This window comes from Ammospiza nelsoni, chromosome 6 (assembly GCF_027579445.1).
Source record: "Ammospiza nelsoni isolate bAmmNel1 chromosome 6, bAmmNel1.pri, whole genome shotgun sequence".
NCBI lineage: Eukaryota > Metazoa > Chordata > Aves > Passeriformes > Passerellidae > Ammospiza > Ammospiza nelsoni.
Window position 1 is genome coordinate 32,198,754 of NC_080638.1, and position 24,979 is coordinate 32,223,732.

General features: G+C 37.5%; 1 protein-coding gene across 18 annotated transcripts in view; it reads right to left on the minus strand.

The window, feature by feature from the left end:
• Nucleotides 1-286: 286 nt before the first annotated feature.
• GPHN (gephyrin) overlaps nt 287-24,979 on the minus strand; it is a 268,081-nt gene continuing 243,388 nt past the window's right edge. For all 18 annotated transcript variants that reach the window (XM_059473606.1, XM_059473604.1, XM_059473602.1 and 15 more), the window contains 6 exons: nt 10,307-10,394; nt 8,190-8,263; nt 5,485-5,549; nt 4,112-4,215; nt 2,863-2,959; nt 287-1,293 (listed from right to left, as the gene is read on the minus strand). In XM_059473606.1, the coding sequence (XP_059329589.1) occupies nt 1,160-1,293; nt 2,863-2,959; nt 4,112-4,215; nt 5,485-5,549; nt 8,190-8,263; nt 10,307-10,394 (562 nt within the window). In that variant the 3' untranslated portion in view covers nt 287-1,159. The remainder of the gene's footprint in view (nt 1,294-2,862; nt 2,960-4,111; nt 4,216-5,484; nt 5,550-8,189; nt 8,264-10,306; nt 10,395-24,979) is intronic.

The window sequence follows — 24,979 nt, forward strand, 5'->3', positions numbered from 1 at the left end:
TGTTTGCGAATGCTATGCAATTTATATGGGGAAAAGAAGTATTCTCCAGCTTTGATTAGTCTGATTGTAACCCCACCCAACCTCCAAGTGCTGCTTCTGTTTTGTCCCTTGGGAGGTGTGAGACAAAACTCACTCTGTAGTTTCAGTTCACTCATGACACCGTACAGGAGGGAAGGCCCTAGATTGGACATACTATTTCTCTTCCTCCCTACACTCTTCCCCCACCCCAAATACCCTCTTAAATCACTGCTTTTTTGTTTCAAACAACAAGGCTGAACAGGTGAAATTTTAAATAATGATTGAGGATTTTTTTTATTCATTTAAGTTTCAATATCATTACAGAAAATGTTATGGTACAGAGTTGTTTAACATTAGTTTTATTTCTTTGCTCATTTAATTTCCACACGAATGCTGGTAACACTAATATCTGTACAAGATCAGTCTTTGATTTTTTTTAGTTTTTAGTTCTGTACATTTTTAAATGTATTGGTTAAAAAGGCTGTCAGCACTTAAGGAAGCAATTTTTTTGTTTGTTGAAATAAAAGGTATCCAGTTACTGCCCAAGAGTACTGAGCTGGGTGGCTGCTGGGACAAGAGACATCCCTGAATGCGCGGCGAGGTGGGAGAACCTCGGGGCTTCATTGGGTTCCCAGCGCAGCCACTCTGCTTTTGGCACTGTGCACATCAACACGAGATACAAGATAAAGAACAAGCAGAAGCTCTCTGTGAAGCGGTTATGAAGCATACTAATAAGGGAAATCCAAGTGTTGTCTACGCTAGTATAAATAAGCAGACAGCCTTGTTTTAAGAGCGTAAGTAGTTGTATCTTAAAGATGAGAAAAAACACAAGTTCTGCAGGCACCTACTGCTGTCTACTAAAAGCTACTGCTATTGGAACTAGCATTGAACACACAAAGCAATTGCAAGAAAAGGAAAAAGTTGCTTTGATATAATCAGAATAAATTTCTTTGTTAAGATTTGTTTTAAAGGTTTTTTTTAAAAGGTATTTATTTAAATTCCATTTGAAATATATTTCAAGATGTTGACTATACTGATCAACTTTTATCCAAATCGGAAAAACTAGCTGTGCCGTTGCATATTACAGGATACAGTCAATGATATGTGGACATGCATCAAAGCTTCGCTCTTGCTGGTGACATCATAGCCTTCCAATGACCATGACATCCACCACCTCCCCCTTGTGAAGCTCCACATACTGCTCTGTCTTTGGAGGTAGCATCAACAGTCCATTGGCACTGCGCATACTCATCAGACGACTGCTCATCTGATTCCCTACAGGAGAGAGGCAGAACAATTTCAGTGCACTCTTCAGTTAGTTCCAAATACTGCAACACGGTACAACAAACAAAAGCTGTTATGATGAAAATGTTTATGTGGCTAACTTATTCATGGAGCTTGGGTCTTTCTGTTCCAAGGTGGATGGAAACAGAGAACTCTGTGGAGATTTAGTCACTGCACTGGCTCTCAAAACCATCATTCTCTTTTCTGATTGTTTTCCTCTCCAGCCTTCCACATTATCTGTACCATGTATCTTGTCCTATTAAATTGCTAATCCTATCAAAATGATTTTTCAATTTGTACACCTATTCCACTTGTACAAACATTAAAATCATCACAATCTAGAATATTTTTAATATCCTGTTCTAGAATAAATTTGATTAACTCTATTCTCTCTGAATAGAATAATTTAGGCCAAAAAAAGTCTCCAAGATCATTAAGTCCAACCTTTGACAGAACACACCATTTCAACTAAACCATAGCACTAAGTGCCATGTCCAGTTAGTTGTTCCTTGAACTCTTCCAGGGATGGTGACTCCACCACTTCCCTTGGCAGCCTGTTCCAATGTTCAACAGCACTTTCAAGAGGAAGTTCTTCCAGATGTCCAACCTGAGCCCCCACTAGTGCAGCTTGAGGCCATTTCCTCTTGTCCTGTCACTTGTTGCCACCCCCACTTGGCTACAACTTCCTTTCAGGTAGCTGTAGAGAGTGATATGATCTCCTGTGATTCTCCTTTCTCCAGGCTAAACACCCCCAGCTCCCTCAGCCACTCCTCACAGAACTTGCTCTCCAAACCCCTCCCCAGGTTCACTGCCTGTCTCTGGAAATTCTCCAGCATCTCAATGACTTTCTTGCAATGAGGGTCCGGAACTGAACTAATATTTTCCCTGTGGAGCCTCACATATGGTGCTTTTTGTTGAACAATTTGGATATAGCAAAAAGACAATTGTCTAAGGACCTAAATCTCTTGCAAATGTGTCACAGTCTGCTTTCTAGCAGTACATAGCTGAACCAGTATTCAAATCTAGTATTTACCTTAACTGCAGCTGAGTATTCAGAAGTATTCCTAGGTGGCAAACATGACTAATAAATCCTTACTCTGTTTTAAGAGAACATCTATAGCCTCTGCTATCTTTCCTACTTTTCCAGTTCAGCTAAAATCACACTTCTTTTATTTGTATTGCTCCTACCACTGCCCCAACTTGTGTACAACATGCACAACAGCAAAAAGAAGCAAGTGTGCCTGACTGCAAGTAAGCTTAGTGGATGTTTAAAAAAAAGGAATTTATGCACATATTCAAGCATACACAAATAGTGTGTATGTGTATAAGGCAGGTTATTCAAATAAAGGATGTTTTAATGGTTAAATTGACAAGCCATATCAGCACTAAATTTTGTACTAATGTATGTGTATGCACAGGCACAAATGTGTGAGTAAATCAGCCTGCATAAAGTGGGTTCTATGAAAACAACCTGTGCACACTCTCGGTTGTTCCCAGACACCTCTTTAGGAAGGCAGGGCTGTGTGAGAGTGTCTGTCAGTCTGTGTGACTGGCACTGACCTGTACTCTGTGCCCAAGGTAGTGGTTCTTGGTGATGCCAAGTCAGAATGCACCGATGATATTCTGGGCGGGGGTCCAATTTTACATCACATGATAACTGTAGGATTAAAAAACAAAGGATGAACATGTCATGCATTCACATTGCACTGTCTAAGACAATGGAATAATCTGTTCAGTTGTTTTTCCTTAAAAACAGTCTTTTCAAAAACTTGCATTTTGAGGTAAGATGGTGTCTAGTGCAAGATCAAAAGCTATAGAAGGCAGAGACTGCGGTATTTAAGGAAATACAACTGTGATATTACAGTATCAAAGTATCTGAAGGAATCTCTGTGCATTAAGTGGAATATTCCAAAACTCTTCCTTTACTGAGAGTTTACAGATAGTATTTCTCTAGAAAAAAAAGCCTGGTCTCTTTGGATTACATTGCAGAAGGATAAAAATGGTATTTGCATTCAAAATCCTCCTAGCTCTGACAAAAGGAAAATGGCCAATCTTTGAAATGAAAAGACATACGGGTGATGGCTCATAATGGAAAATACATGCAAAAGTGAAAGTCACTGCAAATTGCTCTCTCTTTTAGAATATTTTAGCTGTGAGATGAAATCTGGATGCTTGAGGAAGGGCAAAAAAGAGACACGGGATAAGCTGTAAGAGAAGAGTGCATAGCCAAGAACACTTAGAAAACTACAAAAGTTGATGTATGCCTTGGTACTTTATTTGAATCAAAAACAGAAGAAGAAGACATTATAATAACATGCCTTAAATCTATATTAAATAGAGTTACACTATCCATGATTTATTAGAAAAGTGAGAAGAGTTTTATATTTCTTAGGGTGGGGATCATGTGGGTTTCTTATATAAAAACTCAACAAAAAGGCTTTAAAGTTTGTATTTTCTATTGCTAATACAGAACTATCCAGCTCTAGATATTCACAGATTACTCTGCATTTTTTACCATAGCCTAAAACAAATGTCTTTTTTAAACAGGAGATTGTCCTTGCTGCCTGATTGGCAAATGGCTGCCTCCACATCTCTATATCTCACTCCATTAGATGGCAATCTAACTCTAAAACATTACAGGACTGAATATTACCATTAACAGGGACTGAGAATGTGCCTCTGTTTGTGTGAACATCCTTCCACTGCCAGACCTAGTCTAGGGCTAAGATTCCACAAACACAACAGTCTTTCAGAGCCCAAAGAGCTGGGCTTCAACCTCTAGTTTTTAAATAGAGGACAAGCTTCTCACCCTGGCTTTGATGATGGTGGGCCGAGGATCCAGGATACCCTGCATTTTCCTCAGTGCAGGAACAACAAAGAGATTGCAGGTGACGACAGCTGACACAGGATTGCCTGTAGGACAAAGAACAGTTGGTGGTGATGCCCTCTTGGTTTTCTCTGAAATGCTGAAAGTGAACTTATGTTTCATAGCAATTTCATTTTAAAGGACTCTACAGAGCTTTCCACACAATGTGCTGCATATAGTACAGACTGCAGAGGTGTGTGGCAAGGAGCACGTGGCAAGTCCATCTGTTGAAAGCTACACTCTGGATGATGTGTGCTGAGGTCCTGCTCTGACCAGAACTGCTCCATGTTCCTCAGGCCCCAACATTTGCCTCTGTTCTTCTGTTACCTTTGTCCTGTGCCTACATTTGTCTGGGGCTGGAGCAGAGTTAATTGGTCATAGTTATTGGCTCTACCCTCACAGGGCTCTTTATTAACGACTAATGGTTCCCAGACACCAAGGGAAGAATAACTTTCAATTCCCTAAGAGAGTAGCAAAATGCTTTAGGACAAATTCTGAGGGGAATTCTACTGATTTATATGTTTTCTGTTGACTCACAAAAGAGGTCTATGACCACCTGTGAAACACCACTGTCTTACAAATCTGGACTTCCCTAGACAACAGTTTTGAAAAAAATACTATAATCAGATGGATGCTCCACTGATCTCTCTCCTGTAAGAAAATGTGCTGCAGCAACTAGAGCAAGAGACGGTAGAAGCACTAGAGATACATCTGAAAACCACCAGCTTATCAAGAAAACAAGGATTCCTTGTGTAGTCAAAATTCATGGAAAGCCAAAGCAATAAGAACAAAATAAATTCCTCCTCATTTAGAAGGACAGAAATCCATAAGGAAATCTCTATTCTAAACAAGTGCTTTCCCAGGGCACACAGCCAGCAGTGGTGCAGCCGTGCTGCCCTCTTTTGGTTCCACAGCATGAGCATGTTAAACAAAAATATTCCGTGACATGTTCCTTGGCATTCCCTCATTTTTGTCTTCATTTTCAGTATGTCAGAGTGGATGTGCTGACTTACACCCACAGGATATTTATGGTGAAGGTGCAGGGAGCTGTAGGAAAAAACACCCCTGCGAAAAATAGAAGGAAATTGTTGGGTGGAAGAAATCCTAAGACCTGTACCAGAAAATTCTGAGGACACACACAAAAAAGAACTCTAGCACATCCCTGTAAGTCCATATCTTCTGGAAATTTCTGAGAAAATCTTACAGGTACCTTCCTTAGGGGCCAAAACCAGGCACAGGTGCTGTGAAGTGTCACTATTCTGTTTCATGTCTGACATCTATGCACAGCAACAAAAGTAATCCACAAAAGATCTTACCTGGAAGCGCAAAGATTATTTTTCTTACGCCGTCAATATCCAGAGTTGCAAAAGTGGTTGGTAGGCTATAGAGAAAGGAAGTTATTTAATATCTGCATTAGAATTTGACTGAACATTATTGTATTATTTAAAACATTTACAAAAGAAAATAAAAAAACCAGGACATCTCTCTCTCAGCAGTTCATTAGAACCTGCTGGTTATTCCATACTGGAGGTATAATCCTCTCTTTATGGTGACAGAATAATTTTTCTTGCTATGCAACTCTGAAGTTTTAAGTACACAAATTTGGAGAGGAAATATCTAAAAGGAAATGAAGTAGTAATCAAAAAATCTAAATCTTGTCTTCATGCCAGAAGCCAATTAACAATGAAGTAATACTGGAATTATGCAATTACAGAGCCATGTTTGTTTTTTATATAAGGGTTCCCAATTTTTTATAACATTGGTGACTCTAATTCTCTTACTCCAGTCTCTACAACAGTACTACAAGGAAGCAGTATTTCTGAGCAGCTAGTCTGCAGATGAACAAATTCAGATACCACGGGCAGAGCTGCAGCCAGATGACTCCCAGGTCTATCAATGAAGAGCTCTCTCTGCCTTTCAGAGCTGCTCAGTGATTTTGGTGACTTGCTGTGAGGGCAATTACTGTTACACAAATAGGACAGTAATGTGACAGTTCAAGAATATGGCTGGCAAAGAGAAGGGACTCATCCATGAAAAAAGGATTTTATATTAGTAAAATCCTTTCAAACATTAGAAACTATACTAGCAGCAATAATAAGGCTGGTTTTCTTGGCTTTATCTCGAGCTGACCACTTGCACTGTCAGCAGTTGACAGTTTACAACTTTGAAGATTTGCTGCACTTTGATCATTATCACCTAGTTTTGTATCTGTTAAGACTCATCAATATCCTAGTTTACAGGGGAAGTTAGTGTTTGATGTTCCTGTTTTAAAATGCCTCTAACATGATGGGAACTATGTGCCAGACCTCCAACTATTATAACCAGTGCACAAACCAATGGACAAAAAATTGAATTGCTAATTCATATTTACTAGAAACTCTGAATTCTTGTGTGACACTTCAGCACCATCATTGGTAGAAACTTTCAGTACTTCCTTCTGTCAATGCAGTTAGACAAGATAACCTTACATGAGCTCAGCAACTTTCAGACCAAGTGGAGGGATGGTAAATTCCAAGTACGACCCTGCACTAATGAAGCACATCAAATACAGGCATACAAAAAATTCTGACTTCACTCTTGGACCTTACTCAAGGGATTTTTCCCAATATAATAACCACAATCTACAACCTTTTAAGATGCAGTTAATAAAACCCAAGATACAATATTTTCTATTGCACTACAGCTAATGAAAAAGAGAGTGCTTACATTCTCAGTAAGAACTGATGAGCAAATGTTTTGGTAGCAATAAGAAATACCTTTCTTGTGGCATAAATTGAAAAGGGACGTTTAAGGGAAAAACCCCATTTCTTGAAGTTTTTCCAGCTAGCTATTTAAAGTTCATTGCTGCAGGTCTACAGAGGAGTCACCAGGAGAAAAAAATATGTTCTCTTACATCTAAGCCAGAACCAGAATTTAATATTCTGAATTCTCTAAATTGAGTTATCCATTTTTGTCAGCAGCAGAGACTGGAGTGCAGATTCTGCTTCTGGGACTTCCCTACATCGGTTGTAACAGTATGACAGAAGCAGTGAGCAATTTCCATGCTTGGGCTACATCCACCATGGGAAGAAACAAGCTTTTCCTCACTCATTCCTTTTGTGGAAAGGAGGTGGTGGTAGGAGCAGCACAAGCAGTAAGCCCACACGCAGTTCTTTACCAGACTGTACGCAGAGACAGTGAAAGTATTTGTCTGTTTTCACAGCAAACACCCACTTGCAGCTCTGCTCTGTGACAACAGTTCTGGGCTAGAGGGAATCATTCTGCAAAGCTGTGCTTGATCTTGTGTAGCTGGACCATTCTGACCCGGCTTGCAAACAAACTGCCCTCCATAGGGAGGCAGGCAGAGGTGCAGACATCTTTCTGCTCTTGCACTGTGGAGAAATGGGAACTCTGTTTTCAACATGTGTGATTTTCATTCCCTCTGCAGAGCACACTTTCAGACTTACTGATGAGCAGTGCCACAGCACAGAAAAGCAATGCTGAAACAGTTTTCTGGAGCAAGCTAAACACATAAAGGACTCTGCTTACTTTAAAATTACTATGCTCAATATGCCAATTAGACAAAGCTTTGTAAATTACCTGTCATTCCACCTCTCTCAAGGAACTGCTTGTAGGAATATAAATTATGCAAATTTTGAAGGGAAATGAGATACTCTTTAAGCAAACTGCCCATTTAATATCCTTATATTTCCTGGTTATTTCATGGTAATGTCAATGTGAGCTCTGTGATCGCACTGAAGGCTGTGGCAATGTTTATACCACGCTGGCTTCCCACCAGTCCCCAAACCTGAGTTGCAACAGTTATCAGAGAAATACCTCTTACTGATAAAAAAAAATCTCTGTTCCAGTTAATTTCACCCATAAAGATGATGACTAATCTGAAGAGCACTGATTTTGCTGCTTTTCCCTCTTCTGTGGTTTATAGTATATTTGGAAAAGTGAAATCTACTGAAGCACTTCACTAGGATATTTGGCCCGATGTAGCCTCTATCTAGGCTGCCTAAGCAGAAAGATTTCTTACCCAGGTTTCATAAAAACTCTGCCAAAGTGAATCTGTGCGTGAAGATCAATATCCAGCACCTGTTTAAGATAGTCCTGTTTAATTAAAAAAAAAATAAAATTAAGTAACATCAAAGTGGCTTTACATCATCTAAGCATTCAAAGCAATTAATTAGTATCAAGTGAAGATGAAAATTTGCATATCCTGAAAGTGCTACAGCCCAGTGGGGAATTTTCAGCATTTGAAAGAAAGTGTTTTGCAAAAGAAGTAAAGAACAGACTCATTTAGGTGCCAAACCTGACTCCAGGAGAACATATATTTCCTTTAAATACATGTGCAGCATGAGAATCTTAGAGCACCCCACAAATACCTACTACTAAAACATTCTCCAGGTCAAAGATGGAAAAAACCCTTTACGATTCAAAGCTAAGACTTTAAATGATCAAGTTATTTAAATTTTGCCATGAAAGCTATCAGTTGTAGATTAAGAGATCTCCTACTACTTTTGAAATCAATACTGCACTGTAGAAATCATAGTTTTCCAGGATACTGTAATTATTGTAATTTCTTGGCTCTAATGGTCTAATTCACAGTAGTTGGTTTTACATTACTTAGAAATAAAAAAACTGGTTTGTGAATGAGTCCAAGCTAAATTATTTTGCATAAACATGATTGATCCAGTTATTAAAACAGATGGAATTACTTGTTTAATCTTTATTGACAATTCCTGTACCTAAAGATATAGTACCTTATCTGTTGTGTTTAGGCTAAAGACTTGGGCCATAGCAGTCATCTGTGAAGATACTCTTTGAAAGCAGTAAATCTGAAACTCCCTGGCAGTTAGCCCATTTTTTTGTGCATGTGTGTGTTCAAGTACTTGGAAAGCAGCAACTCATTTCAGCCAGGTGTTAACTCTTGATTATTAATTGCAGTAACCCCTCCTTTACTTTCTGTTTACTGTGTGGATGTTCATAGCTATTTCATTAAAAATTAAGAAAGCTGCAGAAAGCTCAGTATCAGTGGGCAGATCATCAGTGGAATGTAGAGCCTATTGACTTTAGGCTGTTGCTTCAAATTGACTGGGGAGAAATGAGCTGATAGTCTGAATGTCTGTAAGACCAACCAGCAGTTCAGCTCCTTCTTAGGGGTATTGTGTCTGCACTATGTTGCCACAATCCCAATTTAAAGACCAGTACTTGTCCTTGATTATTTTTCTAGGCATACTGGAGACAATGGGAATAACTGAAAGTTATTTGCACTGGTTTAATTAATTCTCCATTTTCAGTATGTATCCAATGATGTGCTTTCTACTCAGAAAAGTAAACAAAACCACAACTCATGTTTCCCACCTCCTAATGACCATCTTTAGTATCTGTTAGTTATAAAAGATGTTTATTTTACCTGCCAAACTCACAGATTCAGCTTGGGATCAAAAAGTAATTTGAGTTTTCCTTCGCATAAGTCATGATTAATAAATGTCCTGCAGGTTCATCTATGCCCCACCAGCATCTGTGTATTCTGTGTATCCCTATTTTCTTTGATGGTTTTGGCACAGGGATAATCAACAGGAACTCAATCAACAATTCTGTTAATGATTCAAAAGGCAAATATATCAGCTCACTGGGTCTCATATGTATTCTCTGTAGGACTATCAGGTGCAAAATGTGATAAAACTATTTTTGTAACAGATAGAGCTTTGGCACATTCAGGAAACAGATGTGCTGAGTAAAAAAAATACTATTTATATACTCAGGTTGCTTTTCGAAATACTTTCAAAGTACCTTAAATCTATCTACATTTTACCTGCTCTAAAAATAAAGTCTATTGTCTTCATGTGCTATTAACCCAGCACCTTCCTCATCTACATAAATCATTCCTTAAATAAAAACACATTTATAATTCCCTCACATCAAGAATTAAAAGGTTCTCTGTTGTACTATGTCAACTACACTACAGAAACAAGAATGAACAGAATGAGCTTTGAAGATTATTTTCTTAAGTAATTCACACGTAAGTGTTCCAACAAAAGTAAGGTCCATTTCTAATAAATATTAATACAAAAGTAGTAGCTTGGATGATACACTCTGGTTTGAAATTCTTACATATATTGTAGGAAGTCAAACTTAAATGTTGCCTACCTTTTCCCCCATGGATACACCCCCTGATGTAATGATCACATCAGCACGGCTGATACCCTCGTTCAGTGCATTCAGTAAATCATCTGGGCTGCAGGAAAGAACAGGCAAGCAGGTTAGTGGCAGGGAATTATTATGAGTTGTAATATAAGTCTGTGTGCACCCATACAGATGCTTATACACACTTGTTTTAAGAGAATAATACAAGCTCTTTTCCTTCTTAAGATTCCACACTGTTCAATTCTAGTCAAGAGCTGCAATCTCATTAAGTGAACACCACACTGTTTGGCACCTTTCTGTCTAAAGTTTGCAACAGGAACAGTGGGATACTTTAGACTGGGGCTGAAGAATGCTATTATAAGTGTCTAAGAGTATGCAATTGGCACAATAGGTAGTAATACAAATTGTGACACAGATGAACTGACAGGGAAATATAAAGGCACCTGACACATGAAAATTGCTGACCACCAAGCAGGCTGCAGTACTACCTGTCTAGCTTATCTGATGTGTGCAAAAATGGGGATGAGGCTCCACTTCAAACTTTTGAAGAGTGGGAGTAAATCCTTTGTTTCTTTTCTCTGTTAGAGGGCTCTGCAGCAAAGCCACCTGTACATATCCGCTTCAGCTTGCAAAAATACAATCCATGCTGTTAAAAGGTCTATTCACCTTCATGAGAAACAGTGCAATGGGAGCTATGATATTCTCCTTACAAAGAGTATAACTGTGAAGGAAATTAGTGTCCTAACTCTTTTCTTTCCATTTTAGGTCTAAACTGGAAACTTTGAAGCAAGCATTAGATATTTAAGAGCAGTATTGATGCTAATTCAGAGCTTCAAGGCACGCAGTGCAGAAACTCTGTAATACAACTCACACAGGTCCAAAGGAATCAAAACCAATTTCCAATATATTAAATTCATACTTTGCATTTAACATTTGTGAACTGACCAGAAGTTGACCGGTTGCTATGAGTGTATTGCTTCTTCAACAGTATGTTTTCAGTTCAGTGATCCTGAAAGTTTTTCATGGGAGGCTGTTCCTACTTAGAATGCCATTGAAAGAATGGGCAATAAGGCTAGTGACTGTATGAAGGCCTTCAGCTGTAATACAGCACCTCAGGTAAATATCACACTACAACTACAAAACGCCATTGTGGGTGATGAATGCAGGCTGAAAATGGCACGAGGGCTATCCTTTGAGAGCTTGAGCTGTATTTTATCCAAAAGTAGACCTACAGCAGTGATTTTGGAGTTTGAGCTGAAAACACAAAAATTAGGAATATTATGCAAATTCTAGTTGACCTTTCAGAGACTAGCAGAAACTCTGTGTTTCCAAATGTCTCAAAAAGAAAAATCCTTTCCTCTGAGCATCCTTCCTTTGCCCATGGTTCAGTGAAATATAAGCAGCAGTTAGCATGATGTGATGCTAGGATGCAAGAATGAGTGCACTCCCTTACTGAGTAAATAGCTCAGTGCATGCAACCTTGCACATACCTCATCTCACCAGAGAGCCCTCCAGCATCCTCTACCCTGGTTATGACTTACAGGCAAGAAAGACTCAAGACTCTTTCTCCACAATGTCCAGTGACTGAAGCACCATGTTCTTTGGCATCACAGTGTAGTCATCCTGCACAACTTTATTATTTATGCTAGATTACACCCCTCTCTAGGGTCAGATTGCTTTGTGAGAGGTAGGCACCTAGATACAGCAGAAGGAAGGGCAGATTGCTGTAGACTGCAATCAATAGGATAGAATTATACACAGCCCCTTTTTAAAAGGAAATAGTGGCTGCAGTTCTGTGGCATGCCATCATGACTATTGTTTAGGGTACTGGGTACCTTGGATACTCTTAATGGCCTACAAAGAATCCCTAAACTGTTTTCTTTGGGAGAAAAATAAACAGGCCCAAGCAAAACCATCTTCTTTGTTCTTTAGGAAACTGAGACATTTTATCAGCTGCCCCTTCTGAAATCTCGGGATCATTTTCTCCAAAACCCAGCACAAGTCTTCACTAGTCATTGAAGGAAAGCAGAAAGGAGCAAGTCTGCTGTTGGCTACTTCTTCAAAACCAATTGTCTCGTATTGATCCTCTAAGTAGTATTTGTATGTAACAAGATATTATTTAAGATTATTATAGAGTTTGTAACAGGAAAAGTCTCTCAAGATCTAAGTATTCTTTAATCCTTGCCAGTGAGGCTGCTTGGAATGCAACAAGGAATACATATTCATTACCTAGGTTGATATTGGCATTCCTGAGGCACAGCAGTCAGACATATGCCACTATCACCAGCCTAAGACTGCTTTCAGTACATTTTTCTCATTAGGTTGTGATGGAGCTGAGGACCTTATCTTGAACTTGCTCCAGGCTGTTTCATTTTATCTTGTTTAATTATTTAAAAGTTATTCATAGGTAGCAAGTCTACCTGTCTGGAGACATGCTAATTCTGGATAATGAAGTGGGTTTGTTTTCAGTTGTGGTTTGACAATAACGGAAGGAACAATAAAAAGCAAACAAATATATATTTAATTGTTGTTAAAGTTAAATAGAATGGAAAGGCAACTACTTACATATGGAATATATATGTATATATGTATTTGTATATACATTAAATCGCTTAACAAAGGAAAAAAATCCCCTTCCCCCTCCAAATAAGCCTAAACTCAAACCAGGTGAGGACACAATTCACAATTCACGTCTTTCCTCATGAGGACAGCATACCACTGTATGGTACAGTTAATCAATCAGGTATTTTTATTTTGTCATGTAAAAAGCTGTATGTTACTGGACTTGGTGCATTTTTAGAATTTCCAGTAGAATGATCTGTACACTATACTTTTCTTCAGCATTTTTAAATTCTTTTCTTTACCATCTGAATAGTGCAAGGCATTAAAAAATTCTATCATTAAAACTTATCCAGGCAATAGTACTGCATATCATCTTTAACATAGTTACAGAATGAATTTAATTATTTCAAAAGGAAAGATGGGATAGAAATTTTGTTGCAATAAACTGAATAATTATGTTAGCTTGGTTTTTATTTTGAAAAAAGGAGACAGAATTCCCTCCCTTTTTGATCTCTTTTTTGGACATTTTTGGCAGACCTTTTTTTGCCATTCAGGTCTGGTTAACTTTATGTTGTACTTAAAGTTAGTAGTTCCATGACTCTGCAATTAGCACCAAACACTCCTTTCAGGAGTCCCCTGTTGCAGTCTCCAATCAACACTGTGAACATTTCCCTCGCCTTTAGTGGATTTGATGCAGAGAGTTATTATTCAAATTGCATATTAACACTTAGTGGATACAATGAGATAACAAGATACTACTTCTTGTTTCATTTGTTGTGTAACAGTGAGCAGCTGCTCCTTTAGATTGAAAAAGTATATAAAAGGAAAGGGAATAAATAATGAAAACAATTAGATTCTGAAAGAATAGATGACTTTGGCATCTGAGTATAGCATGACAAGATTGTTTTAAAAGGCAGGTGACAAATTGCCATGAAGCTGAGAAATAACACACTGTCTGAGCAGGGACAAATCAGAAGCTATATTCTGAAGCAGGGCAGGATACTGGATTAGCTAGATTAATGGTCTAATTTACTACAATAAATCCTTTAAAATATCTTGTCAAAGTGCTATTCTTGGATTTTTTTCCTTCATGGACAGAACTGTAACAGGTGCTAAAATATAATGGTGAATACCTTAATCAATGTAAAGCAGATTTTGATGGGAAGTCTAATTTCCAGATGGCAAAATTACTCAATTTCATTTGGTGATTTTCAAAGTCAGAGTGACATTGTGCACAAAAAGGGAATGTGCTTTTCTAACATGCTGCAACTTATTAAAAATGTTATATTCAGGTATGTTTCAGATCCCATCTGATCATCTTTTTTTAATACCCTGAAGAAAATTTGTTATTTAAGGACAAATTTATGAACAGTTTATGAAACTATTCATATACATAAATAAGGAACAAATCCAAACTTTCTCTCAACACCTGGAGCAGATTGTGTCTGCATAAATATTATGTGTATTGTACACACATTTTTGAAGCTGCATAGTAATTTGCATAAAGAGTGGAAGTATTTTTAGCTACATCTTTATATTCTCTGCTAATTTTGTCACTCTGATAAACAGAGTGTCTACTCTACTATCTCAGTTTCCTGATCCTTCTTGTTCAGTTTGTGGAACAGAATGAGCAGTATAATCTGGAAATTGGTTGGAGGGTAACTATTGTACAATGGCAGCAGCAAAAATCCAGTAAGTAAATGTGTGACATTGCAGCTGACTCTTGCTTTCATTGATTTGAAGAGAGGACTTGCAGGATGGCAGTACAGCAGGAACACCTTCTGGATTCATGAAAAATTCTGGTTATCAAAGTTAGTTTGTGGAAAACTTATTCAACACTTGAGCTGTCAATTGAGCTGTCTTTGAACAGAAAAGATATACAAGAAAGCTTAAGAGCTTGAACAAGAAAACGATGCAAGCCTCATTAAAATAGACATCAGGCATGTAAATTTTCTCCTTTCCACTCTCAAAAGAAATAGTTACATTATAGTCAAGACCAAAGAATTCTCTGTGTTTTAAGTGCCAGTCTGAAGTACCCTAAATTACAGTGTAATTTTCTCTTTCACATAGAAATCAACACATGTTAATTCACTCTTGTTGATCCTATTGTTGTGCTTCACTGTCATTAATTATCAATCTGTCAGCTTTTTCTGTGATACAACCCTTAACAGCAGCACTTTGATACATGCAATTAAACCGCTCAGTTTTATAATTTAATATAGAAAACAAATAACAGCAAATGTTCAAAAAATCACCTACCACTCTGCAATAAAATGAGAGATCCCTGTTAAAATGGGACTAGAACCTTTAGTTAGGACTGACTTATCAAGCCATTGTCACAGTACAAAACCCATAGTTCATTACTAATTTCCAGGACCATTTCCACCACATTCTGTGCCACAGGAGTCCCATTCATTCAATGCAACCTCATTACCTGACAGTCACTGCCTGTCCTTGCTGCCCACTGCCACATACAGCTGCTGCTATTGGGTGACTAACAGAAACACTCGTGGTTGTTGCATTTCTCTGTGCAGCAGCCTGGGCTTTTATAAACCCAGGTCTTCTGGTAACCTTTACTTGCAAAATGTGTGCATGCACCATCACAGTCAGCACCTTGAGCCTGTGTGCTTTACAGAGATCCTGGACACAGATACAGAAAGATACACATGCACCATAATGCACTAGATGCATGCACAAGTGTCTATTGTGAGTTCAAAAGCAGAGCTGGCCAACCTTTCTTGCCTGCTGTTTTACTTTATTTGAAAGTATCTCAAGTGTTTCAGTTATATTCTGAAAGACATGATTCTTCACAAATTCTGAGGAGCTACAGATTCCTGGACACGCAGTGAAAATGGAAGTGCTTAGCAGTGATCCTACACAATCACACTAGAGACCAAAGTAGTCCAGCTGCTCTCTAAAATACAGTAGTTGACTGCAAACTTCAACTAGAGGTGCCCTGAGCTTAGCACATTCTGCATATGTTCCTACAAACTGGCAACAGTGGTTTGTACTACTTTTGCATCTTAGGAAGTCTCTTACCTGCTAAAGAGATGTTCCAGAAGAACAGGTTTAACTGAGGTACAAAGACCTGCTAGAAATTCCCACTGCATGCAAAGATCCCAGTTAAACTTCTAGTTCTACCTCCAAAATAACAAAGAATTTGCCAAATTAAAATTTTCATCAAATGGTCTACTTGCTGTATTCAGAGATCTCATCAAGCTCAATGACATTTCTTCTTGAGGAAAGATGGGATATGGATTTGATCCTTTAAGATTAACTCTCATTTTTTCACTGCTCATTCAGCTGAGGTGACAGATTTCAAAATGAATAGATGAATGCAGCGAGGCATAAAGACAGAGTCTGTCACCCACTTCTCACCTCATGGCCAAGAGGAATACTTTGCATATCAGTAATTTGCAGGACGCAGAATGGTGCATAGATGCCATTATTTTTAGCCAACTAAAATCCACCTTCTGTAGAATATAATATTGAGTGTAAATCGATGAATACATTTCACTGAATGCAATTCAATGAACGAATATTTGACAGTAATAGGAATTCTGTGTTTTGACTTGTATGGTTCTTGCAAGCAGAAGAAAATCTAATTTTGATGGTGTATGCAGTAACATATGGACACACTTCTGAAACTGTATTTGTTTCAAAATTCTTAAGTGTATTTCATCATGTTCTCATAATGTATCTTCCTTTTACCTTCTGTGGTATTTCCCTGGATCACTCTGAACAGATGCAGTATGTTCTCCCTAGGAAAATAGGCCAGCTTGTGAAGAAAGCTGGAATAATTACAGCAGCTTTTGGCTTGTTTGACATAACTATGTAAGTTTTTTCTATTTAACAGAAATATTAAAGAATCTGTCTTTGGTACTTTTTGCTGTTCCTTTGATTGCTGCTGCAAATATAAATGTTACATGTATGAACTTTTAGGGATTTTGGTTAGAGGCCTTCAATTAGAGGTCTTCAACTTTTTGCTGAAGTAACATAAGAGCTGTCTAATGCCTTCAATATTTTTTTTCTATATCAGGATGATAATAGATTTTCTTCCACTGTTTCCTTGATCTGCTTCAGAAGATTCCCACTCATATTTATGCCAGAATGACAAAAACATCAGAGAGGTCAGAAAAACAGATAGCCATGGGAGTGCTACAGGAAAAAGTCTCATGCATAGAAGCCAGGTGCTTATGCACTGTGGGCACTTTCCTGCATGAAGGGGGCTCGAGCACATCCTTGTCTGCTGCAAGCATTTCAGGGTGAATTGTAATTTTTTCCATAAATGCTAAAAGAACAAGACCAAAGCTTTGATAACAGCTGTCTTCAGTTGCTGTGCCATTATACTGACTCTTGAGCACTAAATTCTCTCTAAATCCAGTATAGTGTGTGTCCTTTGAGTGTAAGAAGCAGCCTGAGAACTGCCAGTTTCCACTAATTAAAAAACTATTCCTGGCTATTTTTGCTGGCTGAAGATAATGAACCTTATCAGTACACTTACCAGAAATCCATTAGTTTTTCTAAGAAATTGGATGGGATTACACAGGTAAAGATTTTTATTTTATCTTCCTTCTTACAAAGGAAGTGAGTCAATATGGAGTCACTGAAAAGTTTTCACTTTTTCAGCGCACTGGTGAGTCTGAAGGGCAACTGTGGTTTTGCAATTGTTTCATTTAGAGCACTCATGAAATGAGAATTGGCTTATACTGACACAACTGAAAATAAAAGATATGATGGATGTAATTAGTGCCAGTTGTTTACATTTAGCAAATAATATCACCAAATCTGACACATAGTGAAATGGCATTGTAATCACAGAATTTCTTACCTTTTCATTTTACTTTAGCTTCCACTGTAAGAGTAAATTTTCAATAAATTTAAAAGGAATTTAAAATTATTTAATTCTGTTTACCCCTGTAAACTGGTGTAACTGCTATTGATCTACAGTCTGGATGTCTCTAGGACAGGTAGAAAGGCAGTCCCTAAAAGCAATGCCTCACAATGAAGCAGTTACAATGAAGGCTTTCTCTAGGAAGCTTCAGCCCTTACAGAATCATAACTTAATCACTCGGAAAAATGTCTGTCTTCAGAACAAAAATGATTGGGAAGCCACAGGTTAGAGACAATATAAAAAGATTCTCTGACATCAGCTGTGTCCTAAAACAAGCCGTTATTTTTTAGAAAATACCAAATGAAATATAGCATTGATTTTTGTTTCCTAAAAAAAATTAAAATTCTCCATGAAGAGTAAACTACAGTGTTAGAAATAAATGAAGAGAAGGAACTGAGAAACTTATCCTGTTTGAGACCAGCAACTTAATTTTTTTGACAGCTGCTAGTTAGTGGAAGGAACTAGAACTTCATTTGTCTCTACAATACTGGACCATATTCCTTCAAGCACAAAGATGATTTAAACATAACAAAATGCCCATTACCTTTTCTCCTGCTCTGGAAGCAGAAGCATTTTTTTATTGCTCATGCTTTGGGTAGGAAGACTTATTCTAGGGGTTGGTTTTTGTTGGTGCTTTCTCTCACACTGCCTAGAAGAGACTAAAGCTTGTTTAATGCTTTATGCAGTAGCAATGGGTTGTGAACTGACTTGTATGAGGAATTCCAAGTCCATCACCTGCTGGTAGATTTCATCTTGTAAGTAATTTCAGATAAAGCAGACAGTCTGTATCACATTCTTCACATTAATTTAAAATGTTTTAAATAGAACAGACTCTCATAAATTTTTTGGATGTATAGTATAGCTAAAGATTTAGTCCATTACATGATAAAAACCTACATTTATAACAACCTGGCTTCAGCATGAATAACTAATTGCTAAACAAGAGCCAGTTTTTTGAAAGCCAGGGATAGATTGACTTAGTCACGAGAACAGCAATTTGTTTTGTTTTCCAGTATGCAAACATTAAGCTATAACCCAATCCTCCAACTTTTTCTTACAAAAACGGGCCCATTTACCCTAGTGAGGATCCTCATATGTGAAGTTTTCAGGTACAGTCTTCAATAGGATTTTCATTCCTTTTCTACCTATTTTTATTTCCTACGTGAACAAAACTATAGAAACTCATTATTTCTGTTTGTTAATAGAGAAAATGACAGGTGGCTTGTTCTCCCTCTGTCATCACTCCTGCTCCTTAAGCCTGTCTGTGTTAAAGGGCAAGTTCTCAAAATTAATCTCTATTATTAAATCATCTCCCTAAGTAAGACATAGTATATAATTGCATATGTATTTTGGAAAAAATGCATAGTGCATAGTTTAGAGATTTTCTGAATGTTTCAGTTAGCTTGCTTTAGAAAAGTGGAAAACCAAGTATGCAGTATCCCAGACTCACAGAACATCCTGAGTTGGAAGGGCCCCACAAGGATCACTGAGGTCCAACTCCTGTTACAACTGAAGAATCACAGCAGTGACTTCCCTGGATGCCACTACTACCTTCAAGCAGGACTTTTCCTAATTGGCTCAGTTTTTAAAAGGGAAAAACCTTGATGGATAAAGATGTTTGCTGCTACTGATGAGTAATGTAAACATTTTCATTTTAGCAATGTTGTGGAGCCATGTAAGTCTACAGTGCGCTGGTGCGTAAGAACTTAACTGAAAAGGCAGTGCTACTTAATGGAGAGAGTAACAGACCATCTGCTCCTGTAGGCCAAGGTTGGTAGGAATTGTGCTCCAAGCTCTGCCCTGACAGACACCTGGCCTGTGAGCATGCACGTGCCTCACCGTCCCAAGTGGTTCAAAAACAGTGCTCACCAATCTGGTAGGCCTGTCTCCGCAGTGTTCTGGAAGCTCTGTGTCCCTTCTTCTTTAAAAACATCTGGCTTCCTGAGGGTAAAGGAAGCAGAAGGGGTATAATAACGAGCCAGGGAAGGAGAGAGTCTCCTGGGGTCAAAGGGAAACTCTGTGCCCAGCTGTGTCCCCCTTGGTGGCTCTAGATATTCAATATCACCACGGGAAATGCTTCCTCTTTGCATGGCCAGCCAATGGGAGAGAAAGGGAGCGCATGGGAACATCTTTTCCTTACTGTTCGGATGGGCTTCTCCCAAGAAATGAAGAGTAAAGTTATGGAAGGATTTAGGCTCAACTGGACATGCCAGCAAAGCATGGTTGATCTTTCCTTGCAGTGTCTATGGAGAAACTTCTTTACTCTTGACTTCAAAACAAAGCAAAATGAAGTGTTAACTTGATGTTTTGGAAGGAGGATCACAGATAATGGGAAAATATTTGGAGATGGGCCCCATTGAAACATTTTTACTCACACTTTTAGCTTCTTATTCAGGAAATAGGTCTCAAGGCATAATAACTGTCACCGGGGGGAAAGAGCTGTAATTATCCTAATTTTATAACTCCATAGTCAATAAAGATGCCACTTCATTCATGAGAAGCTTCATACCCTGCTACAAGAAGCAGGATTAGAAAAAATGTCCAAAACTGAGAAAGTTACTCCTATCAAGACCTTATTTAAAACAATTAATGATTTGTTATGAATTCCCAATTATGAAAGCAGCATTACCTTTCACATATATTTCTTCCAAGTCAGTTTTGCTGTGAAAAAACTATTTTTAGATAGTGTCCTTTGTAAAAGGAATATGAAATCAATAGAAATGATGTTTTTATACTCTTAAATGTAGGCCAATTAAATGCTAAAAAATCTTCATTAGACACAAAGATTTATAAATATACCTTTTAAAAAACCCTGAAATCAGATATTCATGATTGAAATGGACCATGACATCAGTCATCACTGTGTGACTCTTGAGCCATTTCTCCATATCAGCTGGCTAGACAGTTAACAACAACAAAGTCAACCTCCCTCCCCAGTCCATGGCCAGCTGAGCCTGCACAAGGTGGCTTCAGTCTGGCTTTTCAAAGATCATTTCTGTGCTGCAGACACTCATGTCCTGTCTGACTGGGGAATGTGAGAAGAAGACTGGGCCAATGTCCCTACACTACTGTTACACATGCCCAAAGTCACTTCTAACACTGAAATCTAAAATCCTCTTTTGTCACCTTGTAAATCCCCACCATGTTTCTCCTCATAGTTCATAAAGAGAGTCTGGAAGATTGAATGCATACTAATGTTGATAGGAAGAGATGGAAAAATATTCAAAGTATTCAGGTTAAAAGTTTAGATGTCCATTTCTTTCTGACAGGCTTCCCAAGAAAGCCATTTCCTAAAATGGCTTCAGTCTCTCATTTTCTCTTCCATTCATTGCCAGAGTAACAAAGTCAATCTCTGTTTCTCAAAACAGGGTACCTGTGTCATGAAGTGACACACAAAAGACTTCGAGATTTCATGAATGATCTCAGATTCTGGTTTAACCACCAATGTTACAGACAGCAGTCTCAACAATCCAAAATCTTTTCCAGCACGATGCTAAGCTCTGTTGTGTAATTTCTGCTGGTACTAGTCTTCTGATTTTGTGCTTCTACTATGTATTGTCCATTAGAATAACATAAAAATTAATTTAATTTTCTGAAATAATACTTAAGAGATTATTTGCAACCAGGAGAAATAACTCACTTTTTTTTTATGATTTAGTATTTAAAATAGTGTGAGAACCTCCCTGAACTCGCTTCTGTTGGAATTGTAAATAAATATGCAATCTCACTTTGATATAAATATCAAAGCATTTGATTTAGTTTCCTAATAACTAATTACTATCACTGTTAAAATTATGCTTTACTTACACTCTGAATCAGTCTAACTTGAATACATAGGCATTGCTGCTGAAATAGAAAGCTTAGTAAGTTTGTTCTCCATGTGGCTCAGTATTACTGGAAGGTAATCAAGTGATCTTGTAAGAATATCTGTTGGACTAAACAGCCTGAGTTCTGGTATTACTTTAGTACTCAGTCCATCTTTTAACCACTGAAGAAATTTAATGGTCCTTGTCCTGGGAATACAAAGGTGAGGGCAAATTTCATCTTCTAATTCTAGAGGAGATTAGCTCTTTTATATATATATATATATATATGTGCTAGAACTTGTATTTAGATTATTCACAAATGTTTCCTTAAATCTTTACTTCTTAGGATATAAACCTCCAGCCTGTAAATTTTACTTATATTCTTTACTCCTCTATAGATGAATTCATATTTGGCTGTATTAACAGCCAAATATTACTTAACCCAGTTCTGTAAGTGATTCCTATCACTGACACAGTGAGCCATCTTCAGTGTTCACCACCTCTTTGGCTGCTCTGTATCTACTGCCTTTATTAGTTTTCATTGCTTTCTTCTAGGATATTAGTAAAATCTCAAGCCTCAAAAATTTCTCAGTGACTTTGAAACTCAAATTCCCGTATATGCTCTAGGCATTAAGAAGGTTGAAAGTCATTTAAGTGAAGGATACTTTGGCCTCTAGAAGCTGAAATTCTCTTGAAAATAGAACTTATCTCTTTAAGGACTTTTAAAATTGTTAACTTAAGCCTCAAAAATAGACCATAAAAATAGTAATTTTTATTTTCCTCAAACAAATAGATTCTCTCTGTTTTCAAAGATAGGATTTTCAAAGTGTTCTGTCCTCTTTATTATCTGCTCTTTACTGTCATGTGCTACTACTGAGCTGTGATTCTAAACATGCTAATTCAGGAAGGAGCCCATGCTTGTGTTGAACACAGTTAGGAGAATGACACACTGCTGTGCATTAGCTTTGCACCAGTCAACTCTACAGCATGAAATTTTATTACCTGTCACACTATGTAGTTTCCTATTGGTACAGAAGACTCCCTAGGACTTCCACTGTCCCATTTCACAAGTTCTTTTTTCACCTTTGTTTAGGCTGAGACATTCCTTTGTGGTTTTGGAAGATGTGCATTAGATGAGATGACTTGTCAATAAGACAACTTATCTGAAGATTTCCCTAATGATTATCAAGAGTAGTTGTGACCGATATTAAACATTTCTGCTTGAAAAGGAGAATATTCTTGACAGGGCACAAGGAAGGAGAGGACATCTACATCTGAATCACCTTCAAACCATGACTCTGTGTTCCTGCATTCATTAGGCTATGATCAAAATTTATAACAATATCATTTTGTGAGTAGAACTGGAAGTGAAGTCACTTTAGTAAAACCTAATATTGTGACATTTAATGTACTGTCTTTTCTCTAACGTGCATTTTCTTGCAGCCATTTGTTAAATGATCCTACTACTACTACTAATTTGGTTCACAGTATATTTGCTTTTACCCAAGCTGGCATTAAGCTGGAGCAGGGAAAGACCAGGATTCTGTGCCTGGATTTTGCCCATAACTCATATTCCAACTCGTATGATGATATATATCAGGCTGATATTGCATGAGAAATTTTGGAGTTGGAACAGTTTCTTCCCTCTCCTCCCTCCACTCCAGATGTTCCACCTATATTATAACAGTAGTAATTACATGCAAGCCTCACAAATACAAAAGATTTAAACCTTTTTTTGGGATGACAAACTTAAAATTGAAGCTGACTAAATCCTTCAGTAAGATTTCAGTATCTACCTATCAAAGCTTTTATTTTAGGGATATCACAGAGTAATGCTGTTACAACAGCAAGGGTGATTTTTAATAGGTTTACCTGTCATTTAGGAGCTCTATGTCTAATAGTATGTCAAAAAGGAAAGGTAAACAAATAAGAGACTAAACACTTCCCATGTAGAAAAGCTCTCATAAACTGCTGATTTAATAACTGTTCAGATAAATCTTTCAAGCAAGTGATGAAATAATATGAATTTCCTGAATTTTTCTGCTAAAGAGAGAGACTCTTTCTCCACTGTGAAATCACAGATTCATAAATGAAAATGCTGTTGGAAGCAACTAAATATTATACATGCCTCTGAGAAAAATTATAAGGGAATTAGAAAATAGGGAAAAGAATGCAGAGAAGGGGAAAATGCACTCATGTAAACAAAGGTAAAAACAGAGGAAATTGAATTCATTACATACATGATCAAAATTCCTTAGCAAGCCTAATAAGTCTTTCATAGGAGAAAAGCTGTCAAAGCTGAAGACCACTTTGTAAAACAGAGGCCCATACTGCAGCAGATTTTGCTAGGGATAAACTTTACACTTTAAACAATGGAATACAAAAAACAACACAAATGAAATAATCAGACACAAAAATATCCTGACAATTAGACTTCTACAGATCAGATCAGATATGCAACTTATTCTTATCATTGGTTTCCAAAAAACCAAATAAATTCATAAACTATAAGATAAGCAACGCAAATGAAAGCCTTTTTAACTTGGTCTTGTTATTAGGAGGCAACATTGAAAAGGACATTAGAATATCAATTTTAACTGGCCAGTCGTTTTTCTAACTTTTAGCAAGTGTGTCTGAGATTCAGAAATGTAAGACACAACAGTAACAACAGTATCAGAAGGGTTCTTCCTTTCCTTAGCTTTGCATTTGTTTCTTGTGTTTGCAGTAGCTCTGGAAATGGATTTATCTTCCATTTCTACTCAGAGATGTGTGCTTTTGAAACAGCTGGGCTTTTACGTGCTAAGAACACAAATAGAGAAAATTTTGGCTTCTGGCCAGACCTAACTTCAGCTGTATCACATTCCCAGGTCTGTTGCTTTCTCCTATTGCTTTCTTCTAGGATTTCAACTGTAAAATTTATCTATAGGTTTTGGAATGGCTGTTTTTTATTTTGAATATTGTTTGATATATACAATTTATGAGAACAGAAATGATGGTGACAATCTCAGAAATTATTAAAACGCTCGCAAAAGAAATATAATATTAGTTTAAAATGAAAGTGCAACTTTAGCCTAAGTCAGACTTGAGTGGTCAGTTCAAAATGTAACTTCATGTATGATTAATATGCAAAGGCATTTTAAAAATGCTTCTAACTACTCTTCAGAAACCCAGACATTCAGTGTGCTTTCCCATCTTTTCACATTCTCTGTGTTTACATGTATCACAATCCTGGGCTTTAAAGCAGCTGGACAAGCGAATTTTTTACCTAAAAATCTCTGAGTGATTTGCATGCTTAAATTATAGATAGAAATAACCTCTAAATTTGTCTTTGCAAATATTACTCTAAAAATTTTTTTATGCTTGAATATTAGAACTGCAAATATGATTGAAGAGGATTTCCATGGTTGTTAGAAA